This window comes from Diospyros lotus, chromosome 12 (assembly GCF_014633365.1).
Source record: "Diospyros lotus cultivar Yz01 chromosome 12, ASM1463336v1, whole genome shotgun sequence".
Taxonomy (NCBI): Eukaryota; Viridiplantae; Streptophyta; class Magnoliopsida; order Ericales; family Ebenaceae; genus Diospyros; species Diospyros lotus.
The window spans coordinates 2,108,102-2,136,017 of NC_068349.1; the positions used below are offsets into that span (position 1 = coordinate 2,108,102).

At 36.6% G+C, this 27,916-nt stretch overlaps 1 protein-coding gene across 3 annotated transcripts; it reads right to left on the minus strand.

Moving 5' to 3' along the window:
- Nucleotides 1-27,745, minus strand: LOC127814182 (myosin-6-like). Of its 3 annotated transcripts, XM_052355498.1 has the most exons (39): nucleotides 27,272-27,745; nucleotides 25,708-25,836; nucleotides 25,376-25,519; nucleotides 25,156-25,301; nucleotides 24,904-25,060; nucleotides 24,700-24,758; nucleotides 24,427-24,586; nucleotides 22,836-22,985; nucleotides 22,592-22,728; nucleotides 22,285-22,431; nucleotides 22,021-22,122; nucleotides 21,215-21,272; nucleotides 21,013-21,114; nucleotides 13,025-13,062; nucleotides 12,726-12,852; nucleotides 12,443-12,613; nucleotides 12,207-12,338; nucleotides 12,000-12,109; nucleotides 11,784-11,844; nucleotides 10,203-10,380; nucleotides 9,888-10,093; nucleotides 9,537-9,656; nucleotides 8,638-8,736; nucleotides 7,633-7,845; nucleotides 7,354-7,493; nucleotides 7,080-7,194; nucleotides 6,937-6,981; nucleotides 6,731-6,814; nucleotides 6,462-6,632; nucleotides 3,846-4,001; nucleotides 3,579-3,758; nucleotides 3,341-3,469; nucleotides 3,185-3,255; nucleotides 2,986-3,085; nucleotides 2,752-2,808; nucleotides 1,450-1,506; nucleotides 887-967; nucleotides 700-782; nucleotides 1-588 (listed from the first exon to the last, which is right to left on the minus strand). In XM_052355498.1, exons 1-39 carry the CDS (start codon nucleotides 27,272-27,274, stop codon nucleotides 474-476), a joined length of 4,533 nt encoding a protein of 1,510 aa, XP_052211458.1. In that variant the 5' UTR covers nucleotides 27,275-27,745; the 3' UTR covers nucleotides 1-473. The 3 variants fall into 3 exon arrangements, with proteins under 3 accessions (XP_052211458.1, XP_052211460.1, XP_052211459.1); XM_052355500.1 differs by lacking the exons at nucleotides 25,708-25,836; nucleotides 27,272-27,745 and having other exon boundaries at nucleotides 25,156-25,260; nucleotides 25,376-25,504; XM_052355499.1 differs by lacking the exons at nucleotides 1-588; nucleotides 700-782 and having other exon boundaries at nucleotides 955-1,074.
- Nucleotides 27,746-27,916: the final 171 nt, after the last annotated feature.

Consider the following 27,916-nt stretch of genomic DNA (forward strand, 5'->3'; position numbering starts at 1 on the left):
TACAAAAACCAATCACCAAATACTTTATCATACAATTGAGTAACTGTTCATACAAATCTGTGCATTACAAGGCATATAATCCAGGAGAAACAAAACAAAACTGGATCTCACTAATCTCTAAGGCAATAATGCTTTCCTTCTTAAAGCTCAAGAAAAGAATGCTGCCCTAATTGGCAGAAGAATAAAATAATAATACAAAGCAATAACACCCAAAAACAAGGTACAATCCCCGCTGGATTTACTATAGATATTTTACAAATCTACAACTCAAAAATTAAAAATTAAGAGAGATGTAATGCAACTTTGGGCGGGGATGTAGACCCAAAAAAATAAAAAATCTATAGTGAAATAGAAAAGTGGGAAAAAAATTAAAAAAAAAATGAATTTACAATCACCAGGTGTACCTCTCCTCAAATAAATTCAGTATCTACTGTAGGCAAGATGGTCGAGGGCATGCTGCTAATTCCTTAGCCTCATTCGTCTAAAAATTGGAAGGCTGGATTCTCAATAAGTTCGGCTGACGGTTTTACATCTGAAAAATCCTTTTCTTGCAGCGTTTTGGAGAGGTCATCAACCGAGAAAGGAATGCTGTATTCACAGGCATGCGTTAGTTACCATTTTACGTTCTAAACCCTAAACCTGCCTTTTGTTGGAATGAATGAGTTTCTAAAATCATGATGCCATTTTGAGAATTTTTACCTGGAATTGTCATCCAACAAAAAGGAATTGCTGACAGCATTGTTGGAGTCCTCTGTCATTAGTACCCTCATGCTGGATATGACCTGTGCAGTAAAAATAAAGAATAAATATACCGAGTATTCATACTCTTGAGAAAAATGTAAAGGATCATAACTTCGAGAAGACAAGTTCTTCGACAAGAACTTACATCTGGGGAGACACTTCGAGTATTATAGTTGTCATCCCAGTACAACGTGCATATTCTGTACAGCTGCTGGACACTCAGAATCTGAAGAAACCAGGATTTTACATGAGGGGGGAAGATAACCAAATTTTTCAAATACCAAGAGTGAATCTCGAAAGCAAGTGCTCCAGTGGAAAAAGCACTGTATCAGCCTAAAAAAAAAAGCGTAAAAATCACATTTCATTATATCCCTTTCTATATGACATAATTATCCCCAGAAGTGACTGAATAGGAAATGGCCCAATCTACAAATCAAGCTTTCTAACACTCACATTACATGCAACCACGTGGTCACATATGAACATTCGAAATATAAGTTGCACTAACACAGAAAAACTGCAGAACAAACATCAACGGAGAAGAAACTGACATAACAAAACTTTTATATAAGCTCCTGCAAACTGAAGTTCTTATATTAAAAACTGTTATTTTAAGGGAAACGACCGTGTATATGAAGGTTTTTTTTTTTTTTTTTTTTTACTTTTTTGTTCCAATAATGTGAAGGAGAAAGTACGAGAGAGACTTACAGGGCACAGATCATTGGTAATTTCATCATAAGAAATTCTATACTTTTGATGTATAACCTGCAGCACAAGGGAGCTAAAAGTTAGTTGTGTGCGAAGGAAAAGAGGAGAACAAATCCAAATACAGTAAACCTAGAGAGAAAAAAAATAGTAGAGGAACAATCTTGAAATGTCCCAGGGTTAGTCGCTACAGAGGTCAGAAATCATATTACAAGGCCAAAACAATATTTTCTTAGAATTGAAAGCTAAATAATGTGTAAAAGAAAATATAGTGAGCGATCAAATCAATAAATTGCTCCAACGCAGTAGTTTGTTGAAATAGGCACCATGCACTACTGTCAAAAGTTTGATCAGTCATAGGCATGTCCGATGCGATTCGAATTCAGATCCAATTATCATAACATCTTGAACTGAAATCTACAATTATGATATTCAGGCATGGTTAGGTGTGACCTATGGAAAAAAAAAAAAAGATTAATGCTATTTATCTCCAGTAGGGATGAACAGCCGTGATGTGACAGCCCATGTGAAAGTGTTTGGTTGGTATTACATATCTATTTAAAGAATATAAAAAATAAAATCTGTTAAGCGCCCTTTCATCTTCCCAGACACATCTATTTAAAGAATATAAAAAATAAAATATGTTAGGCACCCTTTCATCTTCTTCCACATAGACTGTTATATCACCGTTGTTCATCTCTATTGAAGATGAATAGCATTACTCAAAAAAAATGTGTCATGATAACTTCTAATGCATTGTCAGATAAATCCAGAATAAAAGTGGCATAGACAGACAATTGGTAAACTGAAATAACCAAGTTCCATAAAGAGCTTGGCCCTGGAGTTAAATGGATTAAATGCTCAACAACTGATATGCCGCAAACCTGAAGAGGTAACATCCAAAGGCATTTGACACTGAATGTAAAAAATGGGGCACTCTTCTCTAAAATGGGCTACTCAGGAAAAGCAAAGTTACGCGTGTAATTGGTCAGATCTATATCAAAGCCAAAATACTCACAAAACTTGTCTACATCAAATGCAGTTATTCAAGCTAATAACAGAGCAATTTGGTTTCACCCAAGAAATTCAAAGAATGTTCCTATTCCAACAAGTAAACAACGTGGATACAAGGAACAAATCCTCTCCTTTTTGATGCACCAATAATAAAAAAGTAAAATATAAAAAAGAAAGGAACAACGCCTTTACTTTCTGATGTACCAAAAAATTAAAAAAAAAAAAAAGAAGCAACAAAGCCTATGTAAATTTAATGTATATAACACTTTAGATATAAACCAATGAGCATACCAAGAATCCAACGGCTTGTCTTATGTGCTTAAGTTCATCCCATGCTGGGCCTGCATACTGCAAACCAAAGAGATTTCAGGTATCAAAAGCACAAACGTAATGTAGATAAATCACACATTAAATATTGCATGCAAAATCAGCAAGGAAGGTTGTGTTGATTCATTTGATCAATATTCAATACAACAGTATATTTTCAGACCATACAGCATTGAACTACTCAATATAAGACATCACCTCTTCTTTTGCTTGGCAGCACCAGAGCTCCAACTCTGCCAGCCCAGCTTTCACATATTCCCCATTACTGAATGTACAACATTCACGACGTAGGAGAAGACTGCAACATAAAAATGATTTTTGCGAAAAATCAGAAAAGATACAAGGCTACAAGCATGGCAGGACAATGAAATTCAATGCCAGAGAAAAGAAAAGTTACCTATTGAAAAGTTGGACATTGATATATGAGAAAGTTTGAGTAAATATCTTCTGAACAAGAATTGGAGGCACCTGAAAACCCAATAACAGCAATAATTTATTTATCCGTATAATTTTTTTTTTCCAAAAAAAAAAAAAGCATTGCCAAGTTCCATACAAAATTTTCTTTCAATGTACTGAGAAGAGAATTGAGACAGTCAATGATGCTCAGCCAGTAATTTGATGGAGAATCTTTGCCAAAAGACCGCCCAGATCTAAGCACGTTGCCCTTGGATGTTCTTGGTGCCTAAAATTTCAGTATTCCAAATTAAAGTGCATGAGTACAACCTTAATTTAACTGCCACAACTGTCATCATATGTGAAAGCTCTGACAAAATTTCTGCTTCTGCATATACCTGGATACATAGGGAAACAAATGATGCTAATTCTTTTTTCAAGTTGTCTCGTATTATGCCATAGATTTTCTCCACATATGCTGTGAGTTGCTGTTTGAAAAGCAAAGCTGGGTATTTGGCTTCAACTTGGCGAACTGTGTCAGGTGCAGGAAGACTTGCAGAAGAAGCAGAGCGGAATCCCTGGGAATACAAAAGACCAAATTACTAGGCCATCCAATTCACAAGCCTTGCAGAAAGTAACAAGAAAAAGATGAGATATTCCATTACCATAGCCATTCTTCCAAACAGTGATGTAGGAGCAGGTGGTTTTCGGCTTGGGGTTCCGCCAGGTGCACCAGCAGCCCTTATGCTTCTTTGTAGCAAAAACAATAATGTAGAGGTATTTGATAGCCAATAAGCCATGTGATCATTGTTATCTTGATCCTGTAATGAGGTCAGTTTTTTCATGGTTCAATTTGTAAAGATGTCTCATATTATGGTCACAATTGGAAATAAAGATGGTCTGAATTAAAAAGCAATAAGACCAAAAATTTTCTCTGTGTTTACTAATGATTGAGCCTGATTGGTAGAGTCTATAATGGAAATACAGAATAATCACCTCCCAGGGACAGGGCCATAGTTGTAAACTCTTACTCCAATGTGGTCTGGTGGGCAGAGTAGCAGAGGTTTGAGTGCCCCCTGCAGTTTGTGAGGGATCATGCGGCTTGTGCCCATTAACCTCTGACAATTGACTTCTTACCCCTCTTAGTAGGTTAAGGTCAAGCTATGGCTAAAGCTCGATTTGAGGCAGTGCTTTTGCATAGCCAGCATTCATAATCCCATCTAGACGTCTACAATTTTGCTCCCCGTTAGATAGGAGCTACTATGATCAATACCCAATCAGTGCATCCACACAAAAGAACAAAAACAGACAATGACTTATCTCAGGAACTCCTTAACCCAAGGTGGGTTAGCCAGTAACGTGTGAAAAGCATGAGCATAAAGGGGATAATGATGTTATAAATGGATGCGCAATATACAAGAAAAGATAAAACTAAAAATGAGATTATTTGTAATAAGTTTGGAGTGACTACGTGAGACATGATTAAAATGATGAAGACCAAGAAAAACTTGGTGAGAAACTCTTAAGTATAATATGAGTTACATGAGTCTACAAAAGATATGAATCATGACCTGATCTGACTTTGAGAAAAGTCTGAACTGTAATTCTTTTTTGGAGGTATGTGGAGGAAGTGGGGCTATGCTATTGAAAATCAGTCCATCTATGCAACTCAGTTGTGCGTGTGTGTATATTATTTCTCTTGTGAGCTGCACAGTGTGTGCATTGAGAGATTGGGTGTACTCTGGATAAGGATTTTCTCTGTTGTACCAAAGAATTATTTAGACATGGCGAAACTTTCTGCTCCTTCATCACTCATTAACCTAGGCAATAAGCCAAACTATGTCCCTAAAAGTAAAAACATATTACCAGACACAGCAAAGAGATGTCTGTAGTATGATGTTTTTCTTGTTTATGGTCTTTATTAGATCTGCGAGCTCCATTGTTTTCTTACTTTTTCTGTTTTAATTTTCTTGACTAGTCAAGACAACGGCAATCCAAATGAAGGTTCTTATGATAGCAAAAACTATAGTAAAGACCCAACCTAAAATTATGACCAACAAAACATTGTTTATCATCAAAATAATTTATTGACGGCATCATAAAAATACATAAACAACAACATAACGTATCCAGCATTTATCCCACGTGGGCATCATAAAAATACATAATATAAAAATAATTGTCTTACATGCTCTAAACAGTAATATTGAAACTAACGTCACATTTGATTGGGCGGAATGTTTGGTACGCCTTCTTGATGAAATATAAAAATTATGACCATTTTATTCTACTGTTATGTTTGGTACGCCTTCTTGATGAAATAGAATGGAAAAAATAATCAGTTGATAAAAAAGCCCCTTTACATTATAAAAATTGAAAAATCTTTATAAAAACGGTATTTAATTCAAAAAAATCATATAATTATCGAATTTAAGTTATGAAATTATTTTCCCTTTTTTTGGCTAAAAATATTAAATAAAAATTGAACAAAAATTTTATTTAATGGCAAACGGAAGAGAGAAGGGTAAGTGGCGGTCGCTATGGTTTCCGGTGAGTTTTGGAGGCAAAAGAGAGGAGGGTGGGGTCCGGTGGTTTCAGCCAGATCTGTTGGGGAGGAGAAGAAAGTTCACAATTGCAGTGGTTTCCGATGAGTTCTAGCAGTGACAGAGAGGAGGGTATGTCGCGGTGGTGCCAGCGGGGAAGGAAGGGTGATTAAAGGTGGTTTTCGACCAGATCTAGTTTGGAGGAGAACCAGATCTGATGGGGCGCGGAGGAAGGTTGCGGTGGTTTCCGGTGAGTTTTGGCGACGAAAGGGAGGAGGGTGGGTCGTGGTGGTGTCGACGCTGAAGGAAGCTTGGTTCGTGGCGGTTTTTGGTCAGATCCAGTTGGGAGGAGATGGCAATTTCCAGCGGATGGTGGCAGGCTGCGGCTGGATCTACTTGGGAGGGATTCTTCACAATGAATGGGTTCATGGATAAGTGAAAAATGGTTTAGGAAAGTCTTATATATATTGCAATATGTAATTAAAAGAAAAATGCGAACGTAAAAATGGGTTCGAATTATATCTCACCCATTTCATGGAATGGGAAGGCTTTCCATCTATTTTGTGATGAAAGCCTTTCTATCAATTCGTAACAACCAAACAAACGTTCGTCAGAACTCTATTCCCATTCTCATTTCCTTGGCACCCATTTCACCCAATCAAAGATGGCCTAAGTGTAACAACTATGAGCAATTATTCATTTGGTGAATAATGACTACCAAACATATGATTCAATTACCTCAATAGCTGAACCAATCATCTGAATAAGACGATCAAACACACTAGTTCGTTCGGCCTCAAAAGATTTCCAATGTAGAAGGCATTTGTAAATGGTAAATGCTGCAACAGGCTTGCCTTGGCTAAAACCAATATCCTTCATAACACAGCTGATAAGAGCATCAACATTCTCCTGCAGAAGTTTAAAGCCAAAAGAAGTTAAATCAATCACCACAAATCCTACATGCAAACAAAAAAACAAGTTCTATATCAATCTATCTCAGTACATACATGTTGGCGATCAATCAAGGATCTACCAAGCTTGCTATCAGATTCAGTTCCAGACTTCTTAGTAGGTGTGACAATTTGTGTTTCCTGCACACAGAATTTTTTCAATGATCACCAAGAGAAGAAAAGAATAATGATAAGATGGGCTACTTGTTGACAGGTTGAGGGGGTAATGTGGATCCAAAACAATAAATGACTAGCAAGATTACGTTGGTTCTATTCTCCTCATGTACATGGTGACCATTCTCCAAATTCTGCACAAAATAAACAAGATGGGCAAGCTAAGCCAACAATGCGCAAGCAACTGGAGGAGTCAGAAAGAATCTTCATGAATTCCAAATGATATACTTACCTTAATTGGGGTAGTTGGTGGGAGTTCTGGCACCTGTCTAGCAGGTGGACTTAGCAAGGATTGCTGTCGAAGAATTTTGTTCTCGGATTCCATGTCAGAAATTTTTTCCTCCAGCCTGTGTGAGTGAAACAAATATTACTATGCAGTAAACTACCATAGGTGAAATAAAAAAAGGTTAATACTATACTCAGAAGTAAACAGCAAGCAAGTAAATCAATCATCTCATCATGATGTTCAATTGGCATTTAAAACCACACTAGCATCTTTCTTCAACCTTTGCATAGAAGTCTTCAGCTGAATTATCTTTGATTCAGCCTCCAAAGCTTGCTTCAACCTCTCCTCACTAAGTTTATTTGTCTCCTCATATCTTTTCTCTGTTTCATCAATTTTCTTTTCTAAAGAACCAACCAAGTCCTGCAATAATTATGAGAAAGTAATTAATTGGCAATCTAAGCACATCATGCTGCCGTGTCTAAGAATTGAAGTGTCTCAAATCAACAGATAAGAAACACATCCAAAAGAAAAGGTTGAACCTACAAATCCACCTCTTTACCTTGAGTTTCTCATTTTCGGCAGCAAGTTTATCCATTACTGTATGGTCAATGACTGGGACCTCCTGTATGATTGGGATTTGCTCTGCTGCCTTTTTGGAAGCCTCACGTTCCTTCAATAGCATTTCTTTAGTTTCTTTAAACTGAAGTTGCATCTCTTGCAATGCAGATTGTAATTTTGCATTTTCTTGGGTTTTGGCTTCCTCCACGTCAGCCTACAAATATTAGAAAGTGAATGCAGAAATTAGGCCAAATGATAGAAGATCTCCCTCTTGCATCTCTGGCATATTATTTTTTTGATAAGTAAATACATAAATGAAATGGCATATAGTCATAGAACCAAATCAAAGGGAATTAATTAACTTATAGGCTGCAATAGTCTCCCCCCAGGTGATTCTGGAAATGTCATCCCAACTAACCCAATTATACTAAAGCATCATTTTTGTGTGTGGGTGTGTATGAATTTGTGGGGGGGAAGGGGTTGTCTTTCCTAAAGGTTAAGCTGAAAACTTTGCAGGGCCCCACCTAGTAGGCAGATCAACCATCTTGCAGTCTTGCTTGTCATGATAGTTGAAACACCCAAAATGTAGGTTGTTGCTTTCAGAGTAGTCACCTTACACAAAAGCTGAAGGCGTGCATATTAGTCTACTACCAGCACCCAAAATTGGCAGCACCATGTGACGGATGCAATGCATTTCTTATATCTCCCATTGTATTCTTTATAAAGTTCACATCACAACTCAATATGAAAACATTAAGAAGAGACTATTTCCTTGTTCATGTCATATGCTCATTGAAGGCCCTAAGTTCCCATTGAAAAGATTGTTATTATCAAAAAACAATGAGAACTTTGTTATCCGTACAATAAAAAAGCTCCAGATGCCCATAGAGTGGGAAAATAATGGTTTGCATTGAATTGGACCGATGTAGTCCAGTACTGCCTTGCAAATTATATAAACCGCCAGAAAAGAAGATTGACAGTATGATGAATACAGAAATTTACTTACCCTCATACGCTTCTCCAGCTGTAACCGCCATGTTAATTCCTCCACTTGCTTCTCAAGCTTATTTTTGGCAGCTTGTAGAGCACCAGTTTCCCTAGCAGCCTGAGTTCACACATAATAAATAAAGTTAACCTCTAATCATGGAATACAAAACGCAATAAACAAGGATGCAATATTAGTCACATGAGGAAAAACCATTTAATTTAAGGAACAATACTTCCAATCCAGAATACATAACTGTACAAGTTGGTGACAAGTCAACTCTTGTCCTTTCCATTCAATTTTGTTTTGATAAACAAAAGGAAAAACTAAAGATTTCAGAAATAGAAAAATTTCTTTGCCCTAAAGATTTCAGGCACAGAAAATTTTGACCCTCAGGAGAGTCAGACGAAGTGAGTGGAAAAAAAATTCAAGTTTTTAATACTTACTTCGAACCACAGGATATATAACAGAAAATTTCATTTTCTTTTTCTAACAACAACAATCACAAGCCTTAATCCCACTAGCTGGGTTCAGCTACATAAATTCTAGACCTCCAGCCATCTCTACCCATGGCCTTATCCTCAATAAGGCCATTATATCTTATGTCATGTTTCAAGGTTTTTCCACTGAGTTTTCTTTTGTATTCCTCTCTCTTTTGCCACAAACTTCCTCTACTTCACCCACTCACCTCACAGGTGCATCTATTAGTCTAAATTCATAATCTTTTTCTAATTATGTAACATTGAAAGTGAAGGTTCTTCCAGAAGAAGAAATGTTTAAGTTTAGGCAGTGTTGAGGCCATGCAGTGTAGTTCTTCACTAATTGCAGCCAAACAATAAATTTTCAAGGAAAGAAATAAAGAAAAAGACAACAATAGAAGAAGATCAAAAAATAAAAAGGGCTCAGAGAGACAAATTCACCATCTTAAGCTTCCGCAGTTCTTTACGAGCAACTCTTCCCCTCCATGCACATTGTGTGGTGATTGCAGCTTTCTTTAACTTCTTATAATGCAAGCGTGCCAAGTATTTGCGACAATGGCTCTGGAGCAACAAAATAAAGTCATTATAAATTCAAAATAAACAAAAAAATTCCATAAAAGATTAGCCAATACAAAAAGGGCATGCAAGCTCCTTTGACTAGCTTGTGATTATTACCAAAGAACAAATACTACATTCACATTCAAGAAACCAGTTTAATATTATAATGAAATATGACAGTAACCCAGTCCCCAAATTTCTGAATAAGAAATATTTTATATGAATATAATTTGCCTGAATAATGATTGCTGCTCTTGTCTGCCTTCTGAAGCGAAGCTCATCACGTGCAGCCATTCCACGCATTCCAGCCTGAATTGAAATGGCAGAGGAGCACAAATCTTTGTATGCTTTCCTAGCAAGATGCATCCGGAAATCTCTTTGAATTTTTATGGAAGAAGCTTCTCTCCTCATGCTCTCATACACTTCCCGAGCAATTTTCCCTGTAATTAGCACAAGGGAAACAACCAGGGAATTTAAACAAGGTTCTGACCCCCAGCAAAAAGGATCACTACACTCAGATGAAAAGGCACATCCAATGCAATTAAATACCTCTGCACACGGATTGAATCAATACTGCAGATGAACGGAGCAAGAAAAAACTTTTTCGAGCCATGTAAGAACGGATCTTCCTCTGAATAATGCTTGCTGATCTTCCCAAAACTTCAGTTCTGCGAGCATCCAGTTCTGCCATCTGTCCAGCTCTAAGAAATATCTTTGTCTTGCCAATCTGCATCAAGCAGAGATGTAGTCCCATTTTAATAACAACAATCTTACAACTGGAAATAATAATGATAATATTCAGCCCTGAGGTCCATAGGCAAACTGGCAATAGTCCTTTATATCTATCCCTTCATGCCATTGTCCTCATCATCATCACATTCCTTGCACACACTAGGCGGGGATGACTACATGGACTTAACTCTCCAATCATTCCTATCTGTGGCCTCAAACACTTCACAAGCCTTAAACCCTTCACACCATTATAATAATGATAATCTTATAATCCAATACTTGGATGTATTTACTTAAAAGAGGTCAGAAGCAATGTAAGAGTGTAAGAAGTGGTTGGTCCCCTTTCCCAAAACCAAAACCATCCATAACAAAGAAGAAATATCAGTGAAAGGAGATCTAGACCACTCATCCATCCTAATAAAAGAAAAAAATAAGAACAATGATTATAATAATAATAATAGAATTAATGTATCATCATTTAAATGCAGTATAATAGCACATAAACAATGTAAAAAAAGAAAACAAATCACTTCCAATAATGAATGGTTCACAATTGGGCAGCTTCATAGAGTGGGAGTACATTGTCAAGTCTAAGTAAATTCTTTTCTCCCTTGGTCTGGAAGACATCAACTAACCTCTAAAAGTTCAAGTATCTTCAGAACATTTTAATGATTTAAGGAGAGGACCCTGAACAATGCATAGTCCAATATACATGGGAGAGAATGCTACCTTCAGTGAGTAAATAAAGCACACGTCATATGGGATACTAATCAGGTCTAGTTCCCTAGCTACTTCACACCCCCCCCCCCCCCCCCCGGCGGGTGCGCCCCACAAAAAGGTGAAGAAGAAAAGCCCAAGGCATGACCTTGCTAAAAACGGTTTTGGAGAAGATAAAACATAATATATGTGTATTTGGGATGAAAGGCACTGTTAAATACACCAAGATTGCAGGAAAAGGCTTAATCCCTTTACCCTTCTTATCTTTGTTTCCCCATAACTTTCTTTATTGTTCGTGGGAAGGGGTGACAGCCAAGTGGCATGATTCATGGAACAAGCTAAATTCCAACTAAAAACATATTGAGGTTATCATAAATATGTTGATGCAAGTATACCGCAAATGTGTACACATGCAAACTAAATTTGAACTTAAAGGACACAATGTAGATACTTGAAGAACCTTTCTTTTATTATATGTGACCAATAAACTATGAAAATAATATATCCAAAAGCTTTGACCCATTCTTGTACATATGAATGCAGAGACTATAAATGACTGCAGTATACTTGGGTATTGTGGTTATGGCCTTGATGGACTCACAAAAATTTCCAAGTAAAACATAGTCCTGGTACTACTTCTAGAACCAGTTTTCATCGTGCAATTGTGAATCACGTCTTTACCTGATAGCCTTCCAATCCCACTTTCTCAAGGAGCCTCTTGCAAGCAGTGACCTCATCCGTACTATCATCAATTTAATATAATAAGAAAAAAGTTGAGAGTTTAATAGTTTGTATCAACAAATAAAACTTAAGCATGTGATAAACTTGCCAAAAAATTTACCACATCAAAAAGATAAAGGCAAGAGAAAAGATGCTAAGAGAAAACAATTGAAATACCTCCCATCCAAAACTTCAGGGGCAAGGATGCCAAATCGATCAACAAATTCAAGGAAAGGTTTTCTCGTAGGATATCCAGCACAACTAATCCTAATTGCCTCCATCACTCCCTGGAAGGATACATATGAGTAAAATGTGGAAAACAGAGGCAGTTTTTTTTTTTTTTTGTGGATTTCAAGGATAACATGTAAATGATAGCCTGCATACCCCACATCGTAGTTGTAGTAGAACATTGCTGTTCTCGAAAATAGATGGCTTAAGAAGGTTATTGGGCTTCACACAGCGGATATAATGAGGCTCTGTTGAACTTAGAGTTTCAAGTAATGCTTGCAATTGTTGCTACACCAAGTACAAAAAGGAACTTTGTAAGTCAAGGTATTCTACAAAAGAACCAGATAACTTGCATGAGAGAGAGAGAGAGAGAGAGAGAGAGAGCACCAAACCTTGAAGCGTGAACCTATGGAAGAGAACTTTGATTGTTTAGAGGACTCCTCAGATGAAGTAGGAAACAAACCAGAAACAAATGAGCATCTAGAAGCATTCAAGAGTGCTTGGTGTTCAGCAATAACATAATCTTTGTTCTTGTCCAGAAACAATTCAGTTTGATAGGTGACCTGAAAGATAAATTGATGCCTGTCCATGTTACTTCTCTTGTTTTGCCAGCTGTCTTATTCTAGAACTAGTGAATTATTAAATTCATATTTAAGACAAATAACAGAAACTTACATCACCAGCATAATGGAGAATAGTAAAATCAGAGCGAGATAACTTTGGTTTACTGAAGCGTTTATGGTTTTTGAAGGTTTGATACAGCTTTTGAGCAAAGGTTTCATGCGTCGATCTTGGGAACATACTACAAAATAATAACCCCAATTTACATCACAATAAGAGCTACAAAAACAAATTATATGTTAATAGTAAATGACATGAATATATTTCTAAGTTATTAAAAGAGAATGCTCACAGCATTTCGCTAATATATGCAAGTTATTAAAAGAGAATGCTGACAGCATTACAAGACTCACCAAGCTTCATCCAGAAGAGCTATTATGCCACCCGGTTTCTGAACATTTCAAAAAGGTGACAGATTAGGAAACCAAAAGATGATTGAGAGAAGAACTTAACCCATTTACAGAAAAATAACTTGTCCACTTCACTAACAAAATTGACAGAAAAATGTGGAGGAAATTACCAGGGGCTAAACTAAGAAGAAGAAGAAAAGGATAAAGACTTCTAAAATAGTATATAGGCAATAAGAGATAAAAAATTAAGACTCATATAGAGCAAGGCAGTCTCTCTACACCTCTAGTCTCATCTGTTTGAATCAGCTCTGACCACTCTCTCTCTCTCTTCTCTATTGTTCTTTAGGCAATATTGGCAAAATCTTAGTCTCCACAAGTATATGCTTATGCTTGCACTCGAGGGTGAGCACGTAGGGAGAAATCAAGCCTTCAATGGCAGTCTATTGTTGATGCTGTGCTAGGTTTGAAGCCTTATGTTGCTGTTTCAGGTATGTGTAGAATTTTCAGGGTTTTCCAGATTTTCTACTTCCATCAATTATTGATTTTCTTATAGTTTTGGCTTACCTACAACCCATGGTATTTCAATCAGTAGAAAACAACACTGATAGAATAAGACCACCAATAAAATGAGTCTTGTCAGAATAGACCATTCCCAGTGATAGAAGAATTGCAACTCTAGAAGCAACCCATTTTACTTCAATTTTATTTCTCTAATTGAAGCCGCAAAAGCCATGTTGGTTGTTGGAAATAAAAGGAACAAATTCTGGGAAAAACCTCATCGTTTAATTGATTTGAGTGTTCCAATTTTAAGTTGACGAAACAGAGGGGACCCAATTGAGTTAGACCCCAACTTAGTTGGTGTTGTCAAATTGAGTATCCCAACCCCAACTTGACCCAAATGCTCAGGACCTAAATTTCAAAGAATAAATAAATTCAAAATGAACCTCCCACATCTAACTGGAAGCTTAGAACAAAGAGGTAGACTTGTGAAAAATTGGAAAACTCATTTTTGTGATTGAACCCTAAACTATTACCCAAATTTCAACCAATTTTAATTTTCAAAATAATTTAGTTAAATCTTGAACTTATATTAAATATCAATATAAAAATATATATCTATTGCCCACACGGACTATAACATAACCAAATTTTAGGTTAGTGCGAATATTCATATAGTTACAACATTTAAATTACAAAAACTTGAAAAATGGTGATTATTGAGGAAATTAGGATTTTAGTTTAAAAAATTTTAATCAATTCATTAGGAGGAGGGTTTGACTACTCAACATAGACTTCTAGTACTTGACGTCCAAGTAAGAAATTGGAAGAGAAAAAATCACATAAAACAAAATCCAAGAATCAGGTAGTGGAATTTAAAAGGGGAGAAACAACTAATCTTCAAAGAAAAATTAAGGGGTAGAAGGGAATGGAATGGAGAAAGACAGACAAACCAAATTTGGAAAGAAATGGCTAATGCTCTGAGAAGCACGGAAAAGGTAGTCCTTGGAGAGATAAATGGTAGAGCCCCTAACCTTAAGGAATCTTGGTGGTGGAATGAAGAGATACAATTGAAAATTAAAAATAAGAAAACTTGCTATAAGGCGGTATATCAATGCAACAATGAAGAAAATCAAAAAAATTATAAAGAAGCAAAAAAGGCAACAAAAAGAGCTGTTAGTGAAGCAAGGTTAAAAGCATATGAGAATCTATATAAACGACTTGATACAAAAGATGGAGAAATGGATATATATAAATTAGCTAAAGCAAGAGAAAGAAAAACACGAGATTTAAATCAAGTGAAAAGCATAAAAGATGACAATCAAAATGTTTTAATAAATGAGGGAGCGATTAAGGAGAGATGGAAGGAGTATTTCACAAAATTATTCAATGATGGTGGTGACACAAAAGTTAGGTTGGGACATCTTAGTAACTCCGAAGGGAATGTGAGCTACACATTCTATCGACGCATAAGTTCAAATGAAATAAGGCAAGCTTTAAAAAAGATGAAAAATCATAAGGCAGTGGGACCAGATAATATACCAATAGAAGCATGGAAATGCATGGGAGAAGAGGGCATCTCCTGGCTAACGCAACTATTTAACGCCATCCTTAAATCAAAAAAGATGCCAGATGAGTGGAGGAAGAGTACTTTGGTTCCTATATACAAGAACAAAGGAGATGTTCAAAACTGTGAAAATTATAGAGGAATTAAATTAATGAGTCATACCATGAAACACTGGGAGAGAGTAATAGCGCAGAGGCTCAGAAAGGAAACAAATGTGTCAGAAAATCAGTTTTGTTTCATGCCTGGTAGGTCAACAATGGAAGCTATATATTTACTAAGGTGTCTAATGGAAAGGTATCAAGATCATCATAAGGACCTACATATGGTGTTTATAGATCTAGAAAAGGCCTATGATAGGGTCCCTAGAGAAGTATTATGGAGGGTTTTAGAGAAGAAAGGAGTCAAAATAGCCTATATACAAGCCCTTAAGGACATGTATCATGGTGTAGAGACAAAGGTCAAAACATGCTGAGAGGATACTGAACCATTTACAACTACAATAGGACTGCATCAAGGTTCTGCACTAAGTCCATACTTATTTGCCTTAGTAATGGATGAACTCACTAGAGATATTTAGACAAATGTGCCATGGTATATGCTATTTGCAGACGACATAGTGTTGGTGGATGAAACAAAAGAAGGAGTGAACACTAAGCTTGAGTTGTGGAGAAACAATTTAGAATCTAAGGGATTTAAATTAAGTAGAAAGAAAACAGAATATATGGAATGCAAATTTAGTAAAAATGCAAGAGTGGATGATGTTATAATAAAATTAGAAGACCAAATCTTACAAAGAAAAGACCATTTTTGATATTTGGGATCAGTGATTCAAAAAGATGGAGAAATCCACGAGGATGTCGCACATAGAATTAAGGCAGGTTGGCTAAAATGGAGACATGCATCGGGGGTGTTATGTGATGGTAAAATCCCATTAAAATTGAAAGCAAAATTTTATAGGACAGCTATAAGACTAGTCTTGCTGTATGGCTCAGAATGTTGGGCAGTCAAATACCAGCATGAGCAAAAGACGAGTGTAGCGGAGATGAGGATGTTAAGATGGATGTGCGGACATACAAGAAAGGATAAAATTAGAAATGAAGTTATTCGTAATAAGGTAGGAGTAGTGCCAATCGAGGAAAAGATAAGAGAGACTAGACTAAGATGGTTTGGTCATGTGAGAAGGAGACTAAGAGACGCTCCTGTGAGGAGAGTTGATGAAATGGAACAATTAGTCACAAAAAGAGGTAGAGGTAGACCCAAGAAGACTTTGGGAGAGACATTAAAATTTGATATGAAATATATGGATCTAAATGAGGATATGACAAAAGACAGAAATACATGGAAGTCTAGAATTCATGTAGCCGACCCCACATAGTGGGATAAAGGCTGGATATGTTGTTGTTGTTGTTGTTGTTGTATTAGGAGGAGGGTTGTGTTAGGTAGCCGACAGCCAACGTAAAACTTAGTCGGATCCAAAACATGAACTCTAGACAAATTATGAAAAATCGTTTGGGCGTGGGCGTAACCCTTCATAGCGACGCGCTACACTGCCCCCGTGTAGTGACAAGTGAGCTAGGGCCACTGCATCGGCGCCCGGATGTAGTGATAAATGAGCAAGGGTTCCCGCATTTGCTTGGACGGATGTGGGTAAAGAAGCTAGTCCAAAATCAAAATCAAAATCAAAACCAAAACCAAAATCAAAATCAAAATCAAAAACAAAATCAAATTCAAAGTCAAGGCCAAAAACAAAATCAAATCCAAAGTCAAGACCAAAAACAAAATCATAGATTAAGGATTGGGTCATGGAACATAGGAACATTAACAGGCAAAGCTATGGAAGTGGTGGATGTGATGATTAGGAGAAAAATTAATATTATGTGCCTTCAAGAGACGAGATGGGTAGGGAAAAAAGCAAAAACTTTATCAGAAGCTGGATATAAAATATGGTACACAGGAACTAATCGAGCGAAAAATGGAGTGGGGATTATTATGGATAAAAGCTTAATAGATGAGGTAGTGGACGTAAAGAGAATAGGGGATAGGATTATTATGGTGAAGATTAGTCTAGGAATAATGACTATGAATATCTTTAGTACATATGCACCACAAGCGTGGTTAGGTGATGAGATAAAAGCAAAATTCTGGGAGGACCTAGAGGGACTCATACAAATGATACCAAGAGGAGAGAAAGTGATTATAGGAGGTGACTTAAATGGGCACATGGGTAGAGACGGAAACGGATATAGAGAGGTACACGGAGGGTATGGATTCGGGGAAATTAATAATGAGGGTAAATCTATCCTAACTATGGCATATGGGCTCATTATAACCAATACTAGGTTCAAAAAACGGGACGAACACTTAATCACATATAAAAATATCACCTCAAGCACCCAAATAGATTACTTCCTCATGAGACAAGAGGATAGGTTATGTTGTAGGAATTGTAAGGTAATACCGGGAGAGTGTTTGACTACTCAACATAGACTTCTAGTACTTGACGTCCAAGTAAGAAATTGGAAGAGAAAAAATCACATAAAACAAAATCCAAGAATTAGGTGGTGGAATTTAAAAGGGGAGAAACAACTAATCTTTAAAGAAAAATTAAGGGGTAGAAGGGAATGGAATGGAGAAAGACAGACAAATCAAATGTGGAAAGAAATGGCTAATGCTCTGAGAAGCACGGCAAAAGTAGTCCTTGGAGAGACAAATGGTAGAGCCCCTAACCTTAAGGAGTCTTGGTGGTGGAATGAAGAGGTACAATTGAAAATTAAAAATAAGAAAACTTGCTATAAGGCGGTATATCAATGCAACAATGAAGAAAATCAAAAAAATTATAAAGAAGCAAAAAAGGCAGCAAAAAGAGCTATTAGTGAAGCAAGGTCAAAAGCATATGAGAATCTATATAAACGACTTGATACAAAAGATGGAGAAAGGGATATATATAAATTAGCTAAAGCAAGAGAAAGAAAAACACGAGATTTAAATCAAGTGAAATGCATAAAAGATGACAATCAAAATGTTTTAGTAAACGAGGGAGCGATTAAGGAGAGATGGAAGGAGTATTTCACAAAATTATTCAATGATGGTGGTGACACAAGAGTTAGGTTGGGACATCTTAATAACTCCGAAGGGAATGTGAGCTACACATTCTATCGACGCATAAGTTCAAATGATATAAGGCAAGCATTAAAAAAGATGAAAAATCATAAGGCAGTGGGACCAGATAATATACCAATAGAAGCATGGAAATGCATGGGAGAAGAGGGCATCTCCTGGCTAATGCAACTATTTAACGCCATCCTTAAATCAAAAAAGATGCCAGATGAGTGGAAAAATAGTACTTTGGTTCCTATATACAAGAACAAAGGAGATGTTCAAAACTGTGAAAATTATAGAGGAATTAAGTTAATGAGTCATACCATGAAACTCTGGGAGAGAGTAATAGAGCAGAGGCTCAGAAAGGAAACAAAGGTGTCAGAAAATCAGTTTTGTTTCATGCCTGGTAGGTCAACAATGGAAGCTATATATTTACTAAGGTGTCTAATGGAAAGGTATCGAGATCATCATAAGGACCTACATATGGTGTTTATAGATCTAGAAAAGGCCCATGATAGGGTCCCTAGAGAAGTATTATGGAGGGTTTTAGAGAAGAAAGGAGTCAAAATAGCCTATATACAAGCCCTTAAGGACATGTATCATGGTGTAGAGACAAGGGTCAGAACATGCGGAGGGGTTACTGAACTATTTACAACTACAATAGGACTATATCAAGATTCTGCACTAAGTCCATACTTATTTGCCCTAGTAATGGATGAACTCACTAAAGATATTCAGACAGATGTGCCATGGTGTATGCTATTTGCAGACGACATAGTGTTGGTGGATGAAACAAAAGAAGGAGTGAACACTAAGCTTGAGTTGTGGAGAAACAATTTAGAATCTAAGGGATTTAAATTAAGTAGAAAGAAAACAGAATATATGGAATGCAAATTTAGTAAAAATGCAAGAGTGGATGATGTTATAATAAAATTAGAAGACCAAATCTTACAAAGAAAAGACCATTTTCGATATTTGGGATCAGTGATTCAAAAAGATGGAGAAATCCACGAGGATGTCGCACATAGAATTAAGGTAGGTTGGCTAAAATGGAGAAATGCATCGGGGGTGTTATGTGATGGTAAAATCCCATTAAAATTGAAAGCAAAATTTTATAGGACAGCTATAAGACTAGTCTTGCTGTATGGCTCAGAATGTTGGGCAGTCAAATACCAGCATGAGCAAAAGATGAGTGTAGCGGAGATGAGGATGTTAAGATGGATGTGAGGACATACAAGAAAGGATAAAATTAGAAATGAAGTTAATCGTAATAAGGTAGGAGTAGTGCCAATCGAGGAGAAGATGAGAGAGACTAGACTAAAATGGTTTGGTCATGTGAGAAGGAGACTAAGAGACGCTCTTGTGAGGAGAGTTGATGAAATGGAACAATTAGTCACAAAAAGAGGTAGAGGTAGACCCAAGAAGACTTTGGGAGAGACATTAAAATTTGATATGAAATATATGGATCTAAATGAGGATATGACAAAAGACAGAAATACATGGAAGTCTAGAATTCATGTAGCCGACCCCACATAGTGGGATAAAGGCTGGATATGTTGTTGTTATTAGTTAATATTATTTTAATTCTAGGTTCTTTTGATATGCCTAATTATGTATTTGATTGTTTGGGTGATTCAGGCATGTCCCACAAGGGACCTAGTGATTGGTTTATTTCTAGTAGCACCATGAGTGGGTAGTTTGTATTATGGTGTTTTCCTTGCATGCATTTTACATTGTTAATTATTTCATTGTTGTATACTCAACTTAACTTGCCAAAGATCATATCATTTCAAATTGCATTAAATTGGGAAATAGGAATGCAATTTACATTGGTTGATCATATTGTTGCATATGATCATGAGATGTGGATTAATGTCAATTGATATCATTGAGCATATATAGGTCTGTTCACTTAATAGAACTAGAAGCTATTTAATCTTTCACGTTCATATCACTGGGAGTGACTAGGTCTGCCCCTATATTGATTATTAGTTGGCGTGAATGGTCTGCCATTATGTTTTCATGTTATGATAGTTCTACATGTTTACTCCCATCATTGTATGTCGTGCATTCTTGGCATCATGTTCAGTTTAATGTACTCTTATCCTTTTCCCGGTCAGTTATTGATGTGGCACGTCTATTGCAGAATCCCAGCACCTTTCTTAGTTCACCCATTGTAATGCTCATTATCCCTCACTAAGTCAAAGTCAGTTGAGACTTATGCCACCTTTAACATTTTTCAAATCTGTAGATTCAGGCTGTCAAGAGTAGCAAGGATCATGTTATGAGATCCTACTTTCTCATACCTACTTTGTATATACCTTAGACACACTCGTAGATACTGGACACAGAACACTGACTGCACTGACTATAGGGTAGTGCACAGAGAGCAGATTAGATCTGGCTGTTTATAATTTGTAATTAATGACACATTCATTGATATATTATATAAAGATGATTGACTCGTATTCATTGATACATTTTGATATGGCATGGTTATTCTATGATGATGAGAGGTTGATTTATTATGTTATATTGTTATTCAAGTTAAATGTTGAGTTATGCATTTTTGGAACTGAAAGCACTGATAAATGCATGCATACATTCAGAACAACATTTTCCTCAATATGGAGTTAATTAGTGCCCTAATGTTTTATGTAGCTATTAACAATGAAGTAAATAAATTATCTACTTCAATAAAAACATCCAATGATGCACATAAGTCTTCAGTTCTATCCAATCAGATAAAAGGAACTTATTATTGCAACAAATTGAAGAGATGACAGGTAAAGGAGGAAAAACTTCCATGGAGGTTAAACATGCCAACCTTTTCAATGAGATCTAAAACATCTTGATTATCAATGAATTCAATGTAACTCCAGTTAATTTCTTCTTTTGTATATTCTTCTTGCTCCATTTTGAAGACATGCTGCCAAAAAAGATATTTACTGTCACAAAGATATCCTGCATGCATATGCTAAAACAATTTCCAGAATGAATAGCACATGAAGATGTATTTCAACAGGAACCTGATTAAAGTGTTGCTGAAGCTTCTCATTTGTCAAATTGATGCAGAATTGCTCAAAGCTGCACAAATACAGTGTAGTGCATCAGAAAGATAGTCCAAGGAAGCTCTATTGGAAACAAAGCCGTTGAACAAGTGAACTAGCCTTTGAAATTGAGAAAGTAGTGACATCTCTGATGGCTATCCTACTTCAAGTTTCATGACAACTCATAGATACGCCATCACTTGTATAGTAGTATTACTAAATAGAAGCTATGCTGCCTAAAACCCCACATAAACTTTCACCAATTCCTCAAAACAAAATAAGAAAATAATTTGGGAAACATACATGGTGATAACCCATTGAGTTTAGTGTTCTCATAGTGAAAGTGATAAATGAAATTAGGTAATTGATAATGATCCATATGCTTTGTATCTCAAGTATAATAAAATTTATAGGATAGTGTAATAAAACCACTCTGAATAATATACTCCTACACATTTCAAGCATCCATCCCACTTGAAGAACAAGCACACAAAACCTATGAGACTGAAATGAAACAATAACAACAATCACAAGCTTTAATCCCACAAGGCAGAGTCAGCATGTGTGACTTCTTCAACTACCATAACAAAATTAACAATAAATTATCGCACCTCAAGTCATTGATTTGCCACAGAAAAATGAAACAAGTTAAGGCATTAAATAAACTAGAAAACAATTTCCATGACCCTCATGTTCCCTTGCCACTCAAAACAGTATTTTTGTGCAGTTCACTGGAAGACATCTTTTTTGTCACTAATGAATACAAAAGCAAACCAATTAATCACCTGTTTGTTTTGAAACTCTCAAATCCATAAATATCCAGCACTCCAATTAAAAATTTTGAGTTCGGGTCTTGACCAATTGAACTGTTTATCTTATCAACAAGCCTGCAGAAACAAGAAGGAAATTATGATGGGGAACACTAAAAACCAGGTTGACTATATCACACAAACAACGGAAAAAACAAACTGGAACAAATAAATAGCTAGCAAAGTTGATTAGCAAACACTCTTGAACTTGCAGCTGTCTGACCTTGCAATGAAGCTTACCAGTCAAACAACCTTGAGTAAACAACTTTTGCCAATGCATCTCTACTGATAACTGCAGATTCTGGATCTAACCATTTTGTGATGGTCTCATCACGAGTTACAATTACACGTTTGCAAAGAGAATCCTCTAAAGCCTTTGGATCACACCTGAACAAGGCATACAATTTAAAATTTTGCATTTTCTTCAATCTTAGAAGCCTGTTAAGCACAGACTTGAGGGCTTCTTTTCAAATAAATAACATAAAATAACTTAGTGTCAAGGTCTAAAGATAACATATCTCGCTATTTCTTCACAAAATTTACTCACATGAACAGCTCTGCAGCAGTTCTGAGATGGAACCAAGATTTTTCATCTTTGGGCGTAGATGAGTCCATTTCCTTTCCCTTTGAAAATTCAATATTTCCTAAATGCAGAATTGCCGCAAGTACTCTAAAAATTGCATCCTACATAAGGAAGAATAAATAGCCAGAAAGTTTAGTCATTCCCATTTCAGATAACTCTTTCCCTACCCGACCCCCAAACCAAAAAGAAAGAAAGGAGATGACTATACCTGCTCCTCAGAACTTATGCCTACAATCTCCATTGCCTTCCTTGTTGCAATGTATTCTTTACAATCATCAATACCATCCAATTCATAGCAATTTGATTGATTTAGATAGTGAAATGATCTTGGATTTCCCAACTTGTATCTTTTGACATCCTGAGATGATAAAAAACATAGAAAAATGATTTATCTTGAAGGAAGCAAATATACATAATGGAGGTATCCAACAAGCCATAATGAACTTATTCCTGAAATGAAATAGCCGGACAAGAAAATACAGGAGAAGTGAGACATGCAAACATGTTGCAGCTACAAAAGCCAACTGCCACATGCCGACAACTGAGTAGCTGCATGGTCTCAAGTGCCCACACATACAGCATAATCTTGATTCCAGGTTGAACTTTGATTGGTCAAATTGAATAACTTTTTTCTCAATTGTTTTTTCTTACTAGTACCATACTAGAAGTTCACAATCATCAAGCAAATTCCAGACAATCCAAATAGAAAAGCACAAAGAGTACAGTAAAATGGTAAACAGACATGGCTGAGAAGAGAGTACAGTAAAATGGTAAACAGACATGGCTGAGAAGAGAGTACAGTAAAATGGTAAACAGACATGGCTGAGAAGAGAGACCAAAAGTCAAGTGTCATGGCCCTAAGGGCATTAGTTGTACTTGTTTATTGTTTGTATTTTCCTTAGTGTGTAGTGGTACTTGAGTTGTTAGTTTGTTAGTTGGTTAGTTGGGTAATAACTGCACAGCCTATAAATAGGCTGTTTAATGGAGAATAGGGGCTATTGATTGATTAAATAAAGCATTCTGTTTTCCCTCACTCTTATCTCACCTTCTGTTTGTCTGAATCCCTCCTTCTCAAGTTCTCCTTCTTTCTGTTCTGTTTTCTCCCTCCAATTCTGTTCTTTCTTCTTCAATTTCCTATTCAAACCCTAGGAAACCCTAGGGTCATGACATCAAGATATCCTAACATTCTTTGCACAATCTAAAAACACATCAATAAACAAAAAATAGCTGTCCACAACTTCAATTTAGCTTTTAATCTCATGTCAACTTCACTGACTTTTCTTTTCAAATTTTCATATATTATTAACAAATATTCCCTGAAAAAGTAAGGAGTCTTGTTATGTCAACTAAGGAGGAAACGTGATAAACAAAGCTAGAAGCAGACAATAAATCAATATCAGCGCCAATGACTAAGTGTCAGATACAATACAGTGATGGGGAAGTAACCAGATTTTACAGATCAAGCCAACATTGTTCTAATGTTGGTAACTAAAAAGGGATTAATTTCATTTTTTTTCTCCTGTTGTGATTAATTTCAATTACATAGCCTAGTTTTCCCCGACTAAACAAGCTTTATCCAAATTTAAAATATAATAGCACCACAATGCTCAAATACAATCCTTCCCAGTCCAGCCACTAACTATTGAATATGAATAACATATTCTAATTTTTCAAATGAAGCATGGAACATATTAAATAAATGTAAATATTCTGAAAAAATGGTATTTCTGTACAAGCACAGTCCCCTCATATTGGCAGTAAAAAAATCCTGCTGTAATAAATAAGCAGAAGAATCGTACCTCTGAGGGTGCAGCACAAAGCATGTAGAAACAATGATAATTCCTCTCAGGATTGGACACTTGACAGACACGGGATCTTTCAAGCAAATAAGTCCTTATAGCAGCACCCGAAATCCTTCCATTCTGGTCAAATTGGATCTCTACAAACTTACCAAAACGACTGCAATACTCAACACATGCAGGTAAAGACAGAATGAAGCAGATAATATCAGACAAAGCTCAAACCAAAATGACAAGATAAGTTTATTTGAAAAAAGAAAAGAAAAATCCCACCTGGAGTTATTATTTCGGACAGTTTTTGCATTACCAAATGCTTCTAGAACAGGATTGGACTGCAAGGAGAGAAAATAAAATCAAAACTCATTTTTCACTGAACATGTGATGGAATAGTATTCTCATCGAAACTCAAAATCCAGCATTACAATCAATCTTCCCAAAACAGCTAGTCTGCAAGCTGGAAGAAAAGCAAATTGTTACCTCCAGAACTTGTTGCTCAACAGTCCTCCCCTCAGATACAGCTCTCCCTCCCATGTAAGCAAGATAACGCATAAGCAATTTTGTGCTTTCTGTTTTACCTGCACCACTTTCTCCACTAACCAAAATTGACTGGCTTATTCCCTCGTTGATCATTTGTCTACATCCATAGAAACAGTAAGTCCTTCAGGAGGTGAACTAAAGAGGTTCAGGTAAACCAACCTACATTGGTAACCAAAGATTATGATGAAGTACCGGTAAGCTGCATCCGCAACAGCAAAAGGATGTGGACTCAGTTCACCAAAAGCTGCCCCTTTATATTGTGCCATCATATGGTTGTCATATAGATGTGGTAATTTTCTAAAAGGATTTACGGCAATCAATATATTCCCTGTATAAGTCTGGAGATACCATAAATTAATAAACCTTAATCTAGGAATAAATGTTAGTGCTGTATAAAAAAACGCAAACTTACATATATTTCATTGATATCATATCTAGATCTTAAATTATCAAGAACTCCTGGTTCATGTAAATAAGCCAATTTTGTCATGTCATCAACTCCACATGGTGGAGCCTCAGCATCTTTGGGATAGGCATTGGAAGCCCTAACAACAACCTGCAATTTAAAGATAACAAGGCATCAAAGGTCAAAACCTCCAAAGCCCCCACCCCCCACGAAGAGAAACAAAAAAGACGACCAAACATAAAGAAAGAGAGGAAGAATAAGATGAAAAAGAAGATATCAAGAGTTGTCCAGACCTAAACATTGGATCTACATATAAAGATGAGGTGGAGAACACTCACCTTCTTCCCTGAAGTACAAAGAACTTTAATTTCTTCACCATTGACCGCCACAACTTTCCCATCTATCCACGCAGCATCGGGATCCTCCACCCAAACAAGAGATCCAATGCCTAGACTGACTGAAGCAGCCTACATAACCAAGTATTCACCTCTTAAGCCATCCATAACCAGTAACTGGAGTGGAAGTGATGTGAAGTGTGTTTCTTTGTTTGTTTCAGATAGAGTCAGTAAGGTTGAATCGGCAAGTATAGAGCTGACAGTATCATCTCAAAAAGGGAGGAAAGATATCAAAAAGACCATTAAATAGAGTTATCACCATGAGATACTATTGCACCAGTTAGAAATATAATCAAATTGCTCAAAAGCATGGAGAACAAGTTTCTACAGCCTACACCTGATTAAACTGAGTATTTTGTTGAAAATTTAACTTGCCCAAACTGCACAATATTCTAGGATGAAAATTTTCCCAGTGTCATTTAGACAAGTTATGAAAACAGGGTTCCAGCTTTTTGTGTAAATATTGGAATTAATCCTTGCAAAATTTCAATTGCATGGGTAGAGAAAGAAACAAAACTGTTGACCTAATCCATTATGTGTATAAGACAAAAAGACTAAGAAACATAGAAACAGGAATACATATCCCCACGTGGATTGAAAGGAGCTTCTTAAGCACAGAGGATAAAGCATACAACCCAACAATGAAAAGGAAACTTAAGGGCCAGTCATATAGAATATGAAGGAGTCCCCACAAGAAACAGCCATAAGAATGTCTAATATCCTCAGCTTAATGGCATGATTGGCATCAGGTTTAGCTGCTCATTTACCAGAAATAAGGGTTCTGCATAATCATTGAAATCAATCAATTGAAGATCAAATCTTCAAATTTCTGGCCTCAGAAGCTGCACTAATGAAAAAATATATATATAAAAAGGGAATGCATAAAAAGCCATCCCATATACGTTTGGATTCAATTGTCAAAGAGCGGATATGTGATTAGTTTTTATTTTTCCTTTTCTTTTGGGTATGAGCAAGTTAGCAGCAAATGAGAAAGACACGGGACACATAAAGAAAATAAAGGAGAGCACGGAGAACTGCAAATATGAAGAAAATAAAACAGAGCAACAAATACTTGCTAATAAGCCACATGAAACAAGTCTACAACTAGCTCTCGGTGCAACTACTAGAAATAGAAGAATATCACCGCCAAGCTAGAAGATGCCAATCAACCCAATTAGCAAATCTGTACATTAGCTACCTTGTTCAATTCTCAATTGGGGTTATTCAATTCAAAGATTAAGTAAATAAAAAGGGGCATCCAAAGAAGCAGTAAATGCGATCTTATCTAACTCTTTGAGTTTCACATAATAAAGAACAGATCGACAGACAAGCCAAAGGGCGAATCTTCATATCTGTCCAAGCGAACTGCAAACAGATCATATTACCACTAAAATAAGACGACAAGAATTAAACCAACAGTCAGCATTAAAGAGCAGTGCAATGCCAAATAAAGATCAGCACGAATCTAACGCCGAAATAATCACCAACAACAACAAATAAACAGTACCATTTGGAAGAACTTCAACGGATCGGAAACTTAGGCTTCCGATTCCTCCGGACGATATCACAATTCAGTCAAAACGCAGATCAAACAACAAACTGCCTCTTCCAGTTCCAGTTCCAGTTCCGAGCTCTGAAATCCCAAATCCACACCGAAACAACACTTCCCTCCCTCCACTCGACTCAATTTCCTTATCCTCCCTCCAAGATCACCAAGATTCAGCGGCAACGGACTCCGTTTCAATCCCCTCCCTTCGACTTCAAGTTCTCAGATTCCTCGTTTCCAGAAAAGAACAACAGAATATCACAGAGACAAGGCGGCAGAGCGAGCTTACAGATGCTTCACCGACCAATTTGCGAAAAGACAGACAGAGAGAGAGAGAGAGAGAGAATAATAGAAATGCGAACCCTTCGCTTAGTTGTTCTTTGCTTCTGTCTTTCTCTTCCAACTTTCTTTCTTCCGTCTTCTCCCTCTCGCCTCGCCCGCTTCTCTGGGGTCAAGCCTGTTTATTTATTTAACAATAATAATACCTATTATTATTATTGTAATTTTTGCCGGTTGGCAATTAAGCGAACGTTTGTTAAATAAACTGATTTCCCAGATTTGCCCTCGCCGATTCCGCGTTATTTACGAGAGGACCGGTCCGAACTA

Coding starts and splice junctions, on each gene's coding strand:
- LOC127814182 (XM_052355498.1), bottom strand. Junction 21,115..21,214: donor TTCAGCAACACTTTAATCAG/GTTCCTGTTGAA, acceptor CTTTTTTGGCAG/CATGTCTTCAAAATGGAGCA. Junction 4,002..6,461: donor TGATTGGTTCAGCTATTGAG/GTAATTGAATCA, acceptor ACCTCATTACAG/GATCAAGATAACAATGATCA.